General features: G+C 39.3%; 1 protein-coding gene across 7 annotated transcripts in view; it reads right to left on the bottom strand.

The window, feature by feature from the left end:
• The window catches only part of PPP1R12A (protein phosphatase 1 regulatory subunit 12A), a 123,725-nt gene that overhangs the window by 25,989 nt on the left and 80,947 nt on the right, over positions 1 to 16,789 (bottom strand). For 3 of the 7 annotated variants that reach the window (XM_066633087.1, XM_066633088.1, XM_066633089.1), the window contains exons 7-14: positions 14,666 to 14,754; positions 14,254 to 14,411; positions 10,487 to 10,602; positions 7,751 to 7,867; positions 5,352 to 5,564; positions 3,964 to 4,181; positions 1,490 to 1,657; positions 904 to 1,080 (exon numbers count right to left, since the gene is read on the bottom strand). In XM_066633087.1, the coding sequence (XP_066489184.1) occupies positions 904 to 1,080; positions 1,490 to 1,657; positions 3,964 to 4,181; positions 5,352 to 5,564; positions 7,751 to 7,867; positions 10,487 to 10,602; positions 14,254 to 14,411; positions 14,666 to 14,754 (1,256 nt within the window). The remainder of the gene's footprint in view (positions 1 to 903; positions 1,081 to 1,489; positions 1,658 to 3,963; positions 4,182 to 5,351; positions 5,565 to 7,750; positions 7,868 to 10,486; positions 10,603 to 14,253; positions 14,412 to 14,665; positions 14,755 to 16,789) is intronic. The other 4 variants (XM_066633090.1, XM_066633092.1, XM_066633091.1 and 1 more) reach the window with 3 other exon arrangements.

Genomic DNA, 16,789 nt, shown 5'->3' with positions numbered 1-16,789 from the left:
GTCAGAAGACACTGTGGGCTGTTGTGAATTTATTTTATTACATTTATACCCCACCTGGACTCACAGTTTCCTTGCCTATCTATGGAAAGTTGCTTGCTAAGGAGATGTGCTAAATGTGCTTGCCACCTTTTCTGTCCACCTAATCTATCTGTAAAGGAAGTTTTGAAACTGTGCATTACATTTTTCAGGGCTTTATGAATGAACTTTTCAAAGAACTGTTATAGAAGTATACATTGGTAATTCTACATATATATGCAAAACATGCTTTGCATTTTACAATTTGAAACTTGTAAAAGTAGTTTTCACACATTTCTGATTGAGGGGTGATACACACTGCAAGTTCAAACCACAGCAATTTCCTCAAGTTTCCACAGGAAAACAAATTCACATGAAAACAAAAAGGTACAAGAAAAGGTGCTCTCAAATATTTTCTGAATAACCTGACTTTGCTGAGGATGGAGATGTTTTAAAGATGTATCCTATTTCCTTGACAACCAGAATGTTGTTTGTAAAAACTTATTCCAATCTGAAAAGATCATAACTTCTTCAGTTCTCATGTTTCATGGGGGAAAAAAGAGCACTCCTCAATGCTTTCAGATAACAAAAGGGCACACATGTGCCAGAGTCACTGAACATGTACACAACACTCTTTTTTTTTTTTTTTTTTTTAAAAAAAAGAAGAGTAATGGGAGTTTTGGAAACCAGTGTGCAGAGAGGATCTTGTGTAGGAAGCTGAGACTTTCCACTGAGGCCACAAGGAAGTACAGGTTTTCCATCACATACATTACAATGTGATCAAGGTTTAACATGTTGTATCAATGCATATTTAGTGAACAGGCATTTGTTCCCCTCTTCCTACAAATCACTTTGCCCAAGAGAAGTATTCTCAGAACTTTTACACACCTGCGTCTCTCCCTGACCTCTGAAGTTGTGGACACAGTGCCAGAAGTGGTTGTAGTCAAGGCTGTGGTAGTAGTCGTAGTATTTACAACTGATGGTGCAACAGGAACGGTCACTGCGGTAGGAACATTGTCCTTGTCTCTCTCAGTACTATCCTCAGCCCATAAACGATTTGAGGTACTATAGCATCATAGCAGCAACACAAAAAGAGAAAAGGAACAGCTAAACAATGAAAGCACTTTTACTAGAACAGTGTGATACAAAGGGATGGATTTTTTTGACATATAAATTTGAGAAGGCCATTGTATTTAAATGGTTCCAAGTGAGCTTGATTATAAACAATAAGCTTAGCAAGCTTAAACTAGATTTTTACCCCACCCACCAAGTACTAGATGGTTGCCCTTCTTTATAGCCATGCACAGATATAACTTTATGTTGCAAGACATCTCCAAATTTGAGCCAAATTGCATAATGACCACATTCAACAGGAAAATGAAAAAAATCCAGAGCCCAGTACCTTCTACACAAAAATGCATGCACATACATAAGCACACAGTGGACTTAACACAAAGCACACCTACATCCTCACCTGCTTGGTACGCCTGCTGTTGCTGAACCCATTGTAACCTTTGTAGCAGTGCTAGTGCTGGAAAGCAGGCTTTTCTGAAGACCAGCTGGAGAGGTAACTGTTGATACTGATGTAATAGTTGGGACATTAGAACTAATCAACTCGTCTTGTCTTCTACCGAAGGAACCACTGAAAATGTGTTCAAGCGTACAGAAACACAACATGATAAATGATCACTTTGTCATCACTTCACTCCTCCATATACAGTATAAACGTCCATCCAATGAATAGCTCAGATTTTTGTAAAACAAGAGCAGCACCGTTGCAGCAACTGAATCTACATTTTACCCTTTCCATAAGTGACTACTGAGCTTTAAACTTAATCTCAAGATAAAATGCAAGCTATCTGCTTACAAACTTATACAACCATTTGCTTTGGTGTAACGACATCCCATCACTTATGTAACAGAATCATAGGCCTCACAACATGACCTGAAGAGCACGGGCCCATGGCATGGGTTGAGGGGCCCATTCAATGGTCCACGCAACAAATTTGGTTCCAAGGGAGCTGCTGAGTAAATTGCAGTAGACGGTAGACAACTAAGAAAATCTAGAATCATACAATGACTGTTTTTCTTAACGTTATACAGGAGTTGCATATAGAATCAAGGCTATAGTCATTACGCAACTTTAGATTTTTATTAGTAATCTATAAGTAACTATAACAAGCAGCCCCTAATGGTTTTGCTCCCATGGGCCCACTGTGACAATGCTGATGGTGCCAGGGAGCAAGCCAGCCTAACAGCTGCTTTTCCTCATTCACCCCCTACAAGGGTGGGAGGGTGAAGAAATGCTCCTTGTAACTAAGCTCAGCAAGACTGGGTTGGGGCTGGAAGAACCAGGGGGAGGGAGCAATACATCAGAGAGAAGAAACGGAAGGGGGCAGGACAGTCTTCTGTCCATCACACTGATGGGTTTTTCTCCCCTCATCTGAACAAAAAGAGTACAGTACGTTACTAATCTTGGGTTGACAACAATATGCCCAAAGTCAGTCATAAAAGTAGCAACCTTTGGGGGCTGATTTGGGCATGACATCAGTTGCAAAGGAAAAAAAAAATCAACCCTTCCCATTGGCAGGACAGGAATAAAATGAAAGCAGAAACTACAGAACTAACGACAGTGATATTTTTTACCTATGAAAATAAATAGGTGCATTTAATTTCCATTTCCCAATCAATGAAACCAGGATAAAGTTGGCCCACACAATGCCACAGTTTACACTTTACAAAAACTTGCAAGGGAATAATTAAGGCTGAGAAATGCATTGAGTATGGTAGGTACAGAAGATAAACCTTTAATTTCTATTAATGTTTCCCCCCACTCCTTCAATTTGACCTTACATAAGAACATAAGAACAGCCCCACTGGATCAGGCCATAGGCCCATCTAGTCCAGCTTCCTGTATCTCACAGCGGCCTACCAAATGCCCCAGGGAGCACACCAGATAACAAGAGACCTCATCCTGGTGCTCTCCCCTACATCTGGCATTCTGACTTAACCCATTCCTAAAATCAGGAGGTTGCGCATACACATCATGGCTTGTACCCCATAATGGATTTTTCCTCCAGAAACTCGTCCAATCCCCTTTTAAAGGCGTCTAGGCTAGACCTTACTGTTCAAGCAAATGTTTAGCACCAATGAAATACTAGTGTTGTCATAAAACAGCTTTTGTTATTTTCAGATCATGCACTATTGAAAGTTTTTTTCTTTTTTTAAAAGAAACTACACTACATTATGGTAGTGTACTACATTATGCTAGTACATTATGCCATAATGGCAAAGACTGATCTACAAATTAGAATTGCTTTTAATTCGTCTCTGTCATGAAGTTGTTAGGTGGCCTTAGGCAAGCCGCTCCCTCTCAGTTTAAGCTCCCTGGCTGCAAGATGGGGATACTACTGGATTATTAAGGACAACATTAAGATCTCTAATAAGTGTTAAGCAGTATTATACACTGAGCAATGGCTCTGAATGTCTTAAAGAAGAAAAATGGATAATAGCAAACCTTATCTACATTTGCTTTTGAATATGGGTCTCTCAATTACAGATGTCTACATTAAGGATGTTTGCACTGACACTTCTGCACTGGTGCAGTTTATCCATGCGGTGTTTGTGCAGGCATGGTAGCGTAAGATGCCATAAGCCAGCTGTTTTGACCCATGCGTATTCTGTGCTCTGGACAGACCTCCAGAATGGAACCAGTACGCATGTGGGGGACTTAGTGAATTCCAATTAGCACCCACCCACTATGGAGTGCCATTAGAATACCTGAAGTTGGTCCCTTTACATTCATTCTAGATATATGCACACCACCCTCTGACGGAAACTGCAGGTTTGTGCTGCATGATCACACACTCCTGGAGCAGCAGCAGCACTTTCAAAATGTACTTTCATACTCAAACACTGTAACTGATTTTCCAAGAACCAAACCCTTACCTTCTTTGATAGCTGGTGTTTAGAGGTGCTGATCCTTCATTTGAGATATTTTTCTTTGAATCTTCTTCCCATTTTCTTCTTGTATAAGAGCCACTGCCACGTATTAAACTGCTTGATGTATCTCTGTTTTCTTTCTCTTCAATGTCAGATGTACTGGCCAGTCGTCTTGGAATTGTAGGTGCAACGTATGCAAGTCTGGCTCCTTTTGCATCTTTCTCCTGCAACAAGAACCAGAGAATTTTTTTAAAAGGAATACAGTACATCATCCTGATTCTAATTCCAGATGGACATACTGCACATTAAGGGTGCAATCCTAACCCCTTATGTCAGTGCTTTCCAGTACTGGCATAGCGGTGCCAATGGGACGTGTGCTGCATCCTGCAGTTGGGTGTCACTCACGGAGCCCTCCTCAAAGTAAGGGAACGTTTGTTCCCTTACCTCAGAGTTGCATTGCCTTTATGTCAGTGCTGGAAATCTTATAACTTGTTTCAATCAAATTGTACATACCATAGTGCTACAATCATGCTGTTGAAATTGAACAATTTTAACATTTCCTACTTTTTGTATTCATTTATTAGTTAGAATATTTATATATTGCATTTCAACAAACACACTCTCAAAGAAGTTCACATAACAGAAGAATGAAAGCCTCTGTCCCAAAAGGGCTTAAGATATAAGCAGTACTTGGGCCTAGCTCATGTTTTATTTCTAAACATAAAACAATAAAACTTTAAAAGTGGGGTTTTGCCACTGAATCTCTGAAGATTTCTCTATTAAAAAACTAAAAAAAAAACTGGAATTTGAGAAAACAAATAATTAGTTGTCAAACCTGAATTAAAATTATAGAGACCAAAACAAAAACCTTGTAATTATACAGAACTATGCTTCCTACATGAGGTGTTCAGGAAATCAACATGTGTCATGCCCTCCCCATTTCTGAAGCCTATTGGAAGTGAAAGACATTGCTTTGCGAACAAAGAAAGCAGAAGGAAAGGCCTTGCACAAATAACAAAGACTCCCTGTTGTATTCTCTTTTAAGGATGGTAAAAATGCTGCACCATTATTTGAACTACAGCTTTTCCCTAGGAAACTGCTCCAAACCCATTCAACAGAGACAGAAACATGAACTTGCAGATACAGCCTACTGGAAATCTTTCTCACAGTGCATTACCTACTCAAGACCTGGGCTTCCCAGACATCACCAAATGATGTGCACAGCCTTAAGAGAAGAAACTATTAAAAAGAGTCTCAAAATGGTGAATTCACTGTTCAATACCAAAATTTTCATTTTGGCAGGTAACAGAATACATATAGCCCTGTTCTTATCTTTGCTACCAACCACAACTTAGTTATGTTCTAAATTCTATGTTCTAAGAAAAAAGGTTTACCTTGTCTTTGTTGTCTAGTGAAGAGGACAATCTTGGGCTTGAAGCTGAACGCATAACTCCTGTTGAATCCTTTTCTTTCTGAGTTTCTTTACTAGCTGTAATCTCTGCCAGAGCCCCATAACTCCCTGTCTTTCGAAGACCTAGTCTCCAAGAAGCAGGAGATTCATCTTTTCTCTCCTCTTCTTTGGGAGAAACCTTTGTTGAAGTTGGAAACTGTAAGACACAGGGTTGCTTTTCTGTAAATCTTACCTCTCAGAGTGTACATTTGGGAGTGTACATGCATAAACCACAAAAGAAGACATTCTAAAACTCTGACAGGAATGGAGTATGCCTCTGCCTCCCCCACCCCTCGCCGACAGTATCTCCCCTTAAGTGCATGAACTGGGGGACTAGCGCCTTCTAGAAAAGACAAATGAAAGAATTTTTCATACAACTTGCAGCATAGCAAAGGAAGGTAGGATATGGAAGATAAAGGAAGAGACTTGGCGAACACAGTTACAGGCAAGGAACACTGTTTTCTCCTTCATGGTCTCTGAAGTCCCATATTTGGGAGGCTGGTACTAGTTTACTTTGTCTAGTAAAGACGGATCCAACATGGACTCTAGATCTGAGGTAAAAAGCAACATGCTCCAATGCTTTAATCCACACTTTTATTATTTATTTTTGTTAAATCCTAACATCATCTCAGAAGCAAAGCTTCATTGCCTTTAGTTTTTTTAGGTGTTGGTGATAAGTATCAGCACCTAATTTCATGTAATTAGTTTCATTTCACCCAAATTCATTTCATTTCACTACTTCGAAATGCCCTGTTTGACCTGAATTAACTTTTAGGCCAATACAGCAATTGCCGCTTGTGAAGCATAGTTCAGAGGTACTTAAAACTTTGCTATCACAGATTATCTGGGGGCTAATTCAGATGGCTGCTGCAGTGGTTCATCCCAAATCTTCATACTTAGTGGCAATAATGGTTTATTTGTTTACTAGTGCACTTTTCTAGAGTTTCGCTCTGACCCAAGATGCTCAATTCTATCAAACCTTCTTAATAAATCCCTGACATAACACGCCAGAGTCAACATTATGGCAGCTATGTCTTAAACTACTTGTCTGGCCATCACCAATGACCTGGAATTTATACAAATGTGTGTCAGGTTTGCAAGGTTTTCCTTTTTTTTTTGTTGCTGCACTTCCGCAGACCTGAAATACCAAGAACATTCCCAGTAGTGGACTCCTACCAGACATCTTTTGCCCCCTTTAGAATGCTTCAGGAATTGATCCTATGATGATAAAAAAATGCTTAAACAAATAAAATCCCCAGTAAGAACATTAACAGCGCTTTAAGGACTGCTGCTGAAGCTGTTAATACAGGCAAGGAAAAGAAAGGCACAGCTGCCAAACTCACTCTCCCAATAAACATCTCTGGGGCAAGCTAAAATTTTTGAAGACAACTTGTTATTTCACATAAACAAGACTGGCATTATTACCTTCCCAAAAAGGATAGAGACAAAGGGATTTCATCCCCACAGTGTATACACTTTTTAAAGCACACATCACTTCCAGAACTTCCAGGTGTTTAAGCAGTTTCCAGCTGCTGTTATGAATACCATATTAACTACCCAATTAATTTAATCTTTAAAAAGATGGGAATCCTTTGGGATCAAAACCTGAGAGGTATTACATACTTATTTGAAAGATAATAACTACCTGAGGAGAAAGAACCTAACAGGGTAATCCTATACAAGTTGACTCAAAAGTCAATCCATTGTGTTCAGTAGGGCTTATTCCCAGGAAAGTGCATACAGAATTGGAGCCTGAACCTACTAAACCTGCCACAAAGTGCAGCAAAAAGAATTGCCTGCCTGCTGCTGCACTTTGTGGCAGAAAATAAAGGCATTCGTTTTACCCCAGATCAGACACCTTTGAGGGAAACACAGCTAGGGGACAGCAAAAACAGGTGAAAGCACAACTCTGCTCCTGTCAAAGCTCAGAAGTGTCCACATGGTGGTTTTGCTTGATCACTGAAAATGTGGGAACATACAGACATGAGATGACAGAGATAAACACATTCTCAGCATTTTTAATTCTGAAATTCCAAGTGTCATGAGATACTTCAAAATTAATTTTCTGCAGATATATTGTGTACATTCATGGAGACGGAAGCATAACCTCAAACAATTTCTGGGGAAAGTTAATGAGCTTATTAAAAAGAAATCTCAAACAAATGGTAAAAAAGGTCAATTTTTCTAAGGTTAGGTTTAAACATTGCAACTACACACTAACAATGAGATGCAAAGATGACAGTCTAAAATCATGCAACTGCAGTGTCAACTTCTAAATTAAAATTGGTTATTTTGCAACCAGAAAAAAAACCCATACACCAGACACACACACAGTGCCCTCACCAGCGACTTTTCACCTTTACAGGGTACAAGAACAATGCCAGTTTTACGTAAGCCCTGCCTCCATGATGAAGGATCTACAGAGTCCACCACCGGCATGAGTGAAGAAAGGAAGTCATACTAAGCCAATTGGGACAAGACATATAAAAGAGATAAAGATTGAAAGGAAAAGGTGGTTGTCTTTGGTCTAAAAGACTAAATATCTGAAACCCTATTTACTTTTCATAAAACTGCAGTAAAAGTTATCAACCTTTCTTCTGTGATAAGGTTCTTCATAAAGTATTGCAATCAAAATTAAACACAAGTGGAGAGGTGAACATTTAGAGGCTTTTTTTAACCCTTGGGCTGAAGAGGGTGTAATGAGGGGGAACCAGCTCCACTCTTTTTTCCCTTTCTGTTTTGATGTGAGAAACACACAAGAACAGAGAGGGAGGGAGAAAAAAGAGAATAGAATGAAACGGAAAGGCAGACAGAATTGTGAGGGGTATGAAAACGAACATACTGTCTTGTGTATTGCAAACACTTCATGTATTAGTATCCTAGCTTATAAGGTCCATATAAACATGCATAAACTGCTTGAATGTCCATAGTAGGTCTAATTACCTGGCATGTTAATTTAACAAAAATGCGACTTAGTACTTGGGTTTGAATTGGTTGGTATAGCTTTCTATTCAGGGACTACATCTCCTCTGATTGCTTTTTGGAGAGGGGTACTTAAGAAGTGGGAAGGGAGAGCAAAATCAGCTCAGCAGTGAGTGGATACCCTCATTCCCGTGTAAGCATGTTCATATTTGAGTTCACAGCAGTCTTTTTTTAGGTGTGGATGGGTTCTCAAGATCAAAGTAGTTTTCTGCAGATTAGTACGACTCCTTTCTGCTGCAGAAGAAAGCTCAGAATAAGGATTTGATATTTTCCTTTTACGTAGTCAGGACATTTTCCCTACATTATCTGAACAAACCTTACAACAACCCCATAAAGTGTGTCACACTGCAGAAGGGGGAACTGAAGCTAAAAGGCAGTGAATTGCCAAAGGTCACTTAGGAGCTCAAAGCTCATACAACTAATCACTAAAGTATACTATGTAATATATTTGCTACATAGGAATAATTGTAGGGAATAAAGCCTGCACTACTGTAGGTTCATGGACCAGGTCTGCACGTTTGGTGACTCACCTAGCCAAATGAAAACCATCAGTGATGTTGCCTTCCAGGCAGTTGACAGCACCTACACAACCATTTTTTGCTATCCTGGGCAGAAACTGCAAATGGGACACGTGAATTGCTGGTAGACTGTACTGTGTGTGATGCATCAAACTGCACTAATGTGATTAATGCACATGGAACTTTTCACAGACTCCAAACAACTAGTGTACTCCACAACAGAAAGCACAATAAAATGTGCAATATTTGCAGTCCAGGACATTCCAATTGTTCCACAAAACTCAGGAGCAGAAGTCTCCCACAAAACAGTGAACAGAGCTCCAGGAAAAAGCATGGTAAACCACATGGGCAATAGAACAGAGGGGTATGAAGTTCTGCTTTGCACATTTGACTCAAAGAGAAGAATTCAGAGGGGGTGCTGGCTGTGTGTGTTAACTGAATTCCTTTTAAATGTATATTTTATATAGATGGAGAGGGGAGGGAAGTTTTTCTCTCTCAATAAATGGAATCTTGGTTCAACCTAATAAGTAACTGCTATAGGGCACTTACCTACCACCACTCATCCTGTCCTCCTCATTACATAATCCTACCATCAGCTACTCTCAATCCCCTCTCAAACACTACTGTGAGGCTATATTAAGTGCCTCTCCAATGCTAGAAATGATAACCTCTATAAAATTATCCTATGTTATACATGCTGCACATGAAGGTCTAGAATATTTCTTCCTAACATTAGGGCTAGCAGAATGAGAGCTCTATGCTTATAGCTATAGGGAAGTGCCCACTTGCAATCCTCCTTCAACAAAAAAAGGATGGATGTGGTGCATATGTCTGTGTACATAAAAACAAATCTACCTATGCATTGTAGCTTTTAACTCTAATAAGAGCCTGGGGAAGCTTATATGTACAATATGTCCATTTTGTAATCTGGTTAAATAAATTATTTAAATGAAAGTTCAAATACATTTCTGCAGCTGTGTGATAGCTATGTAACTATCACTTTGAGGTTTTTGGTGGCATTAATTCTAGCTCATTTTTATTACTTTTGACTGAAGTTAGCATTTTGGAAAGTAACACTGCAGTTATAGTCACTTGCCTAAAAGTTAAAGAGCTCAGCAAATTTAATGTCGCAGGAATGTCAAGAAAGTTACTCATGCTATTTACAAAGAATAGGATCCATCTCTTAGAATGGAATGACAAGCACTCGTACCTGATACTACCCTGGCACTTTGTCAAACCAAGCAAGCTGAGAATTTTGTGTAGCACTGACAGGATAGCTTCCTGTCTTGGTAACAAAGTCATAAAACCGTTTAGTCCAAAATATATTTAGACTATATGTGCTTAGAAACAGAGTGACCAAAACTAACTATTCTACACAAGTGGAATTTCAAAGACTTGCTGTCTCTATCAAATTTTTCTTCCTTTTCATCTGATCAGATGTAACAAAATACAAAAGATGTGAAAAATGATTTCATACTTTCAACATAACAACCTTTACAAAAAAACCCGCTTTCAATTTTACAGGTGGTATATACAGTTGAACATTTATATGAAAGAACTGAAGCAAAGTCTGCTTTACCTTCTTAATAGGCGATGTAGGTGTTAATTGACCAGTAGTAACTGAAGGTGTCACAGCTACAGGAGCTGCTTGCATATTGGTGTTATTCAAATTATTTGTTGTAGGCTTGTTCTTGTCTGCAAAATAAATGAGTTATAAGTTTAAAACAATAATTGCTTTAAAAACTAATACTTTCTAGGTTACAGGAAAGACCACTTTGCACAACAGTTTTACAGGAACATGTGATGAAGTGCCCCCATAGTATATCCCTGTTGCAAAGCAGCAATAAATTCCTTCATTGCATTTAAATTATTTATGACATAAGATGCAACAAATAAATACAGATTCTGCTTCCAAACTAGCTGGGCTATTTGAAAGTATATTTATAGCATACAATTAGTAGAGGTGTTTGAAAACGTATGCCCATTGTGTTCAGTAAGCCATAATGGGTACGTTCAACCTCCTGATTTTAGAAATGGGCTATGTCAGAATGCCAGATGCAAGTCTCTTGTTGTCTCTTGTTGTCTTGTGTGCTCCCTGAGGCATTTGGTGAACCACTGTGAGATACAGGAAACTGGACTAGATGGGCCTATGGCCTGATCCAGCCGGTTGTCTTATGTTCTTATGTCTTAGGCTATACTCACGGCAAACAAACATTACTAACAATTAACATTGAATGAAAGAGTAACACTACAACTGAACTACATTCAACATACAGTACTACATACATATTTCTATGATGTTCTGCTATGAAAAGAAATTCTATACAAAATCACTGAGAAACACTGATTTAAGACCTGAATCTTGAGATTCTCAGGTTTTATTTAAAAAAAAGTTTTAGTCACTGTGGCTACAGACCGAATTGTGAATATTTGCCCACATTTACTTAAAAATCAAGACAGTTACATGGGACACAGAAATGTGCTTCTTATATGATTGAAGAGTTAAAACCACCAACTCTGGACACAGAAATAGCAATAAAAAGGTTCTTGAGCCGTTATCTAGCAAGAAGACTCGATTTGTAGTATGTCATAGTCCTACTTTGAATAAACAATGCTAAGAATTAATTTTGTAAACCAGTTTTTAACTAGAGAAGAAATATAGCCTGAAGTAAAAACCAACCATCAGAATCTGGAAAATATTCTTCAGGCATGAAAACTAATTTCAGTTAACAATTCACAGAAGATTTCACAAACTTGGGAATGTTCTGCAAGTGAGAGGTGATAACTGTGGGGTGGGATTGCATAATCTTTATTTCCTATGGGGATTATATGCTTTAATAGCTGCTATAACACAACTTCATATGCAACTGAAAAGAGACTTATCTTGCAACTTAAGATTTCTCAATGGATAATGAAAGTTGAAGCTCCTTCTAGCATTCCAATATGTTACAAAAGTGTTGGTTTGAGAAATTTATTATACAGTATATATTACACAAAAGCTTAAAGGAATCAAAACAGAACAATATGCTTTGCTACGAACCAGCTTGATTTAACATACTAAAACTTTAAATTGTGAATCCACCTTAAAATGAATAATGGGAAAAAGGGGAAAGTACACATTTGGAACACAGCGATTCAGCTCCAGGGAAAAGCCTAAGTTCTCCAGCATGCCAAATAAAGTATGATGAAAGCCTTGTTGATATTTAAAAACCTCCAAGTTTACATAAATTAATTCTTGTGTCACAGTCATATTTTCCTGGCACAAGACTGCATAGTAGCAACAAAGAAAACACAGTAATGAGAGTCATGTAGTTGAAGAAATGCTCAAGTGATGAGTATGAAACTTTAAGTCACTAGTAGATAGAATGTGTATATATACATACACACACTAACATTTGAGTTTGGGGGTTTATAAAATATTATGTAAGTGAGATAAAAGTAGATCTTCTTGGCTCATTCTTTTTAAATGAACCTTCAATGAAAAATACTGTAAAACCATAAGGGAATACAACTACCATTATACTGCCTCTATAAAAATCTATAGCGTGACCACATTTGGAATACTGTGTACAGTTGTGGGTGCCACACGTCAAGGAAGATATTAGAGTTGGAAAAGGTACAGAAGAGAGCAACCAAAATGACCAGAGGGCATATGAGACCTATATAATTATGCATGGTATGGACCAAGAGGAGTTGTTCGTGTTCTCTCTCTCTCTCTCTCTCTCTCTCTCTCTCTCTCTCTCACACACACACACACACACACAAAACACTAGAACCAGAGGCCATTCACTGCAACTGAATGACAGAAGATTAAGGACAGACAAATGGACATGCATCTTCAGGAAGTCTGTGGAATTGCTGCCACAAAATGTGGTGATGAGGACCAGCTTGAGTAGCTTTAAAGGGGAATTGGACAAATGTATGGAGGACAAGACTATCAATTGCTGCTAGTTAACTAAATTCTTTCTCTAAAATAACATTACTAGGGGGCAATGGCCTCTCTCTCCAGCTTCTGGGCTTCCCAGAGGCAGCTGGTAGACTACTGTGGGAAACACCATGCTGGACTAGAAAGGTTTTTGCCCTCATCCAGCAGAATTTTTCTTATGTTGCTACCACAAGCTTGAAAGGGAACAAAGAGGGAAGTTCCCAGAACTCTTCAATGTTGTAATCACACTGATTTTCTAGAGGCTAGTTTTCCAGCACAGAAGCTGGCAGTGTTTCAGGGTCAATTACCCAGGCACCCCCAAGAAGGACACAAGACAGAGGTTTGGGATGATTGCAATTTATTGAATTAATAGCCTGCAACAGGGAAAAATCAAGCTAGTAAAAACCCCAAAGCATGCTGGCCACTAAGACCTGGGGGGGGGGGGAGAATGGCACTAGCCATTTATCTCCCCCAAGACCCCATGGACATGACATCCTGGCCCCAGTAACAGCCATGTCATGTCCTAAATCGATTGGGCACCAATGGGCTGCCTCGATTTTCCCACCTCTGCCCCAAGCCCTTCTGGGGAGGCGAGGCAAACAGCACTGGGTCTCTAGGTGCCCCAGTGCAATTCCCTCTTAACTTCCAGATATAGCTGTAGATTTCTTATGCATGAATTCTAAAGTATATATGATATACAGTTTTGCTGTATACCAATGTTTCTCAACCAGTGGTACTTGAAGTGGTGTTCAGTGGTACTCCAGGACCTCCAGACCCCCATCGCCTGGCAGTGAGACCCAGCGACACGACACAACAAACAGTGGTAGGAGGTTCGGCAGGCACAGTTGCAGTGTGCACTTTTTGCACGCTTGAAAAGCCCTCCCATCCACTCTGAGCCTCTTACTGGTGTTTGCTGCATCATGCCTGGCCTCCCAATATGGAAGTAAATGGTGATGGCATTATCTCAGTTACTTCCGGCTGTACTTCCAACAGGTGGACCATAAGAAGTAGTATGGTGGGGGACAAATGTTGAAAAACATAGCTGTATACCATTTCTGATGGATTTAGTGCAGTGGTTCCCAAACATTTTAGCACCATGACCCACTTTTTAAAATTACTCATTATCAGGACCCATCTAGCTTTAAGAGAGTAAAAAAAGCTTTAAAAATCCCCATTTGTCTTTACAGCCTCCAAAAGGAGTGAACGAGCTACTTCCTCAGCAACTTCCAAAAGCCCCAACTCGCTCAATACTTCTAGCAAGATCAGCTTCTCCCCATACTGCTCATGAACCGCTCATTCACCATTCAAGGACATCTGCAATGCTGCAAAGCATCATGAGCAAATGAGGGCGAAGCGAGTTAAATCCTACAGTGAATTCAACTAAGGTGAATTACATGCAGGTTTAAAGCAAAGCATATTACCTGTTTCAGCCTCAGATTCCGAATCTTCTTCCTCATCTTCTTCACTAGAACAACTAGACTCATCTTTCTTCCCTTCTTCTTCTTCATCTGCTTTTTCTTGTTCTAGAGACTCAATATGAGATGCGTTCTTGTCTTGCTCGATGATCAAAGTCTCTTTACTGAAACAACATTTCAGTGAATCCTGTTTACATTTATGTCATATTTATATGTAAATATAAATTATTTACTTCATTACTAGCTTCAGAAAACATGGACAGGGAAGACTCACAGCAGTAACAAATGTGGACTCAATCTGCCAGTCTCCAAGGGACACCCACTTCTCCCTAACATTCTCCAAACAATTCAATTGTTTACTGTCTTCAAAAATGATTCTTTTTTTCTTCTCATACTGAATACCTAACTATATACTTACTATTTAAATGATTTTTGAGTCTGATTATTGTCCATGTTGGCTGTAGATTCAATTAGAGGTGATTTCTTGTCCTTTTTTTCACTATGAAGCTTTAGGAGATACAAAAAGATTCAATCAGGTATCTACAAATGCAGGTGCAAACACAAGAATCTTTTAGATCACTGGGGTTGCAATCCTATGCACACTTTCCTGGGAGAATGCCCCACTGAATGCACTTCTAAAAAAAAAAACCAGTATATGATTATAGATAGTACTGTAGGAAGTAGTATTCCTTCACACACACACATTCTCTCTCTCTCTCTCTCTCTCTCTCTCAATTACCTTTGCAAGTCAAGACAGCTTAATTATGAAATATGTTCCTTTGACCCTTTCAAATTTGATAAAACTTATAGAAATGACAAATCAAACCCACAATACTTGTGTTTCCATTTAATTTTATTTTCATGACAGTTGAAAACTTGTTTAATCAAGTATTCCTGATGAGGAAATTTTATTATAAGGGTGTTTTGATGTTGGCATTGTAGTTCAGTTCCCTCTTATTCTTTAAAGATTTCTAGAAGCTGAAGCTCATAAGTATTGAGTGTATCTGGGTATGTAAGGCTAAAAACTAAGTACAGTGGTGCCTCGCATAACGAAATTAATCTTCCGCGAGTCCTTTCGTTATGCAAGTTTTTCATTTTGCGAAGCGCGTTTTCCCATAGGAATGCATTGAAATTTAATTAATGCGTTCCTATGGGCAAGAAAAGTCAGAACAAAGTCAAATTTGGTTTACAAAGTGTTTATTAAGTGCTCTTTAAAGGCATACATACTGTACAGAGGATTTCAAAAACGGGGGGGGGGATGCTGAGTGGGGAGCTTGAAGGCTGTAATCCTGTGCACACTTTCCTGGGAGTAAGCACAATGGGACTTACTTCTGAGGAGACACGCACAGGATTGTGCTCTAAGCTGGGGAGGACAGAGCAGCTGCACTCAATTGCTTGCTTTTGCCATGATCATGGGGAGAAACGTGAAGGAAATGGGGCAGTGAGAGGGTGAATGAGCGATGGGAGGATGCTGAGTGGGGAGTTTGAAGGCTGTAATCCTGTGCACACTTTCCTGGAAGCAAGCACAATGGGATTTACTTACATAAACTGACATGAAGATCCGCCCCTTACTAGGGTGGACGGGATCATAAAGTGACATGAAGATCCGCCCCTTACTAGGGTGGACGGGATCATAAAGTGACATGAAGATCCGCCCCTTACTAGGGTGAACAGGATCATAAAGTGACATGAAGATCCGCCCTTTACTAGGGTGGACGGGATCATAAAGTGACATGAAGATCCGCCACTTACTAGGGTGGACGGGATCATAAAGTGACATGAAGATCCGCCACTTACTAGGGTGGATGGGATCATAAACGGACATGAAGATCCCCCCTTAAGACAAACCAAAACAAAACAAAACAAAAATTCGTTATGCGAAGCATAAGTCATAAAAATTCGTTGTGCGAGTTACCAAACTTCGCATAATGCTTTCGTTCTGCAGATTTTTCACTGCGCGGGGCATTCGTTATGCGAGGTACCACTGTACATGTTTACATGACTCCTGTTATTGACGAAAATGTACACTGGTATACAAGATTATATCAAGGAGACTTGTAAAAGTTCACCAGCCTTTATGAACTCTCTTCCCAAGTAGATTCAGAAGTACTCATCAGCACTTCCATGAATGGAAGAATGAAGAGCCCAGGTCCTTATTTGCACACTTTTCTGTTGCTTCCCCTGAAATTCCCAAAACGGGTGGAGAGATGCACACGCTGAATCGCTCTCAGCATTACCATGGGAAAATCTACCTCTGCTATCAGGTGGTAGTTCTAGAGTTGCTCATTCAAATGCAATGTAATTATGAGATTCCTCAAGGCTTCCTATGTAATACAGCCATTGAATACTGGCATTTTAGAGACTACTATAGAATCAACTGTATATTTGCTATTTTATGCAAGTTGCATTCATTCAAACACTGGTTACTATTTTACATATTATATCAGAATGGTGCAATGAGGGATGATGGAAAAAGAGGAAAGTTGGCTCTTATTAATACTGTATAGTAAAAAAAACCAAGCACCTATGACAGAAAGTAAGC

This window comes from Tiliqua scincoides, chromosome 7, assembly GCF_035046505.1.
Source record: "Tiliqua scincoides isolate rTilSci1 chromosome 7, rTilSci1.hap2, whole genome shotgun sequence".
Classification (NCBI taxonomy): domain Eukaryota; kingdom Metazoa; phylum Chordata; class Lepidosauria; order Squamata; family Scincidae; genus Tiliqua; species Tiliqua scincoides.
The sequence above is the reverse complement of the archived record's forward strand: the minus strand, read 5'-3'. Positions and strand labels throughout refer to the sequence as shown.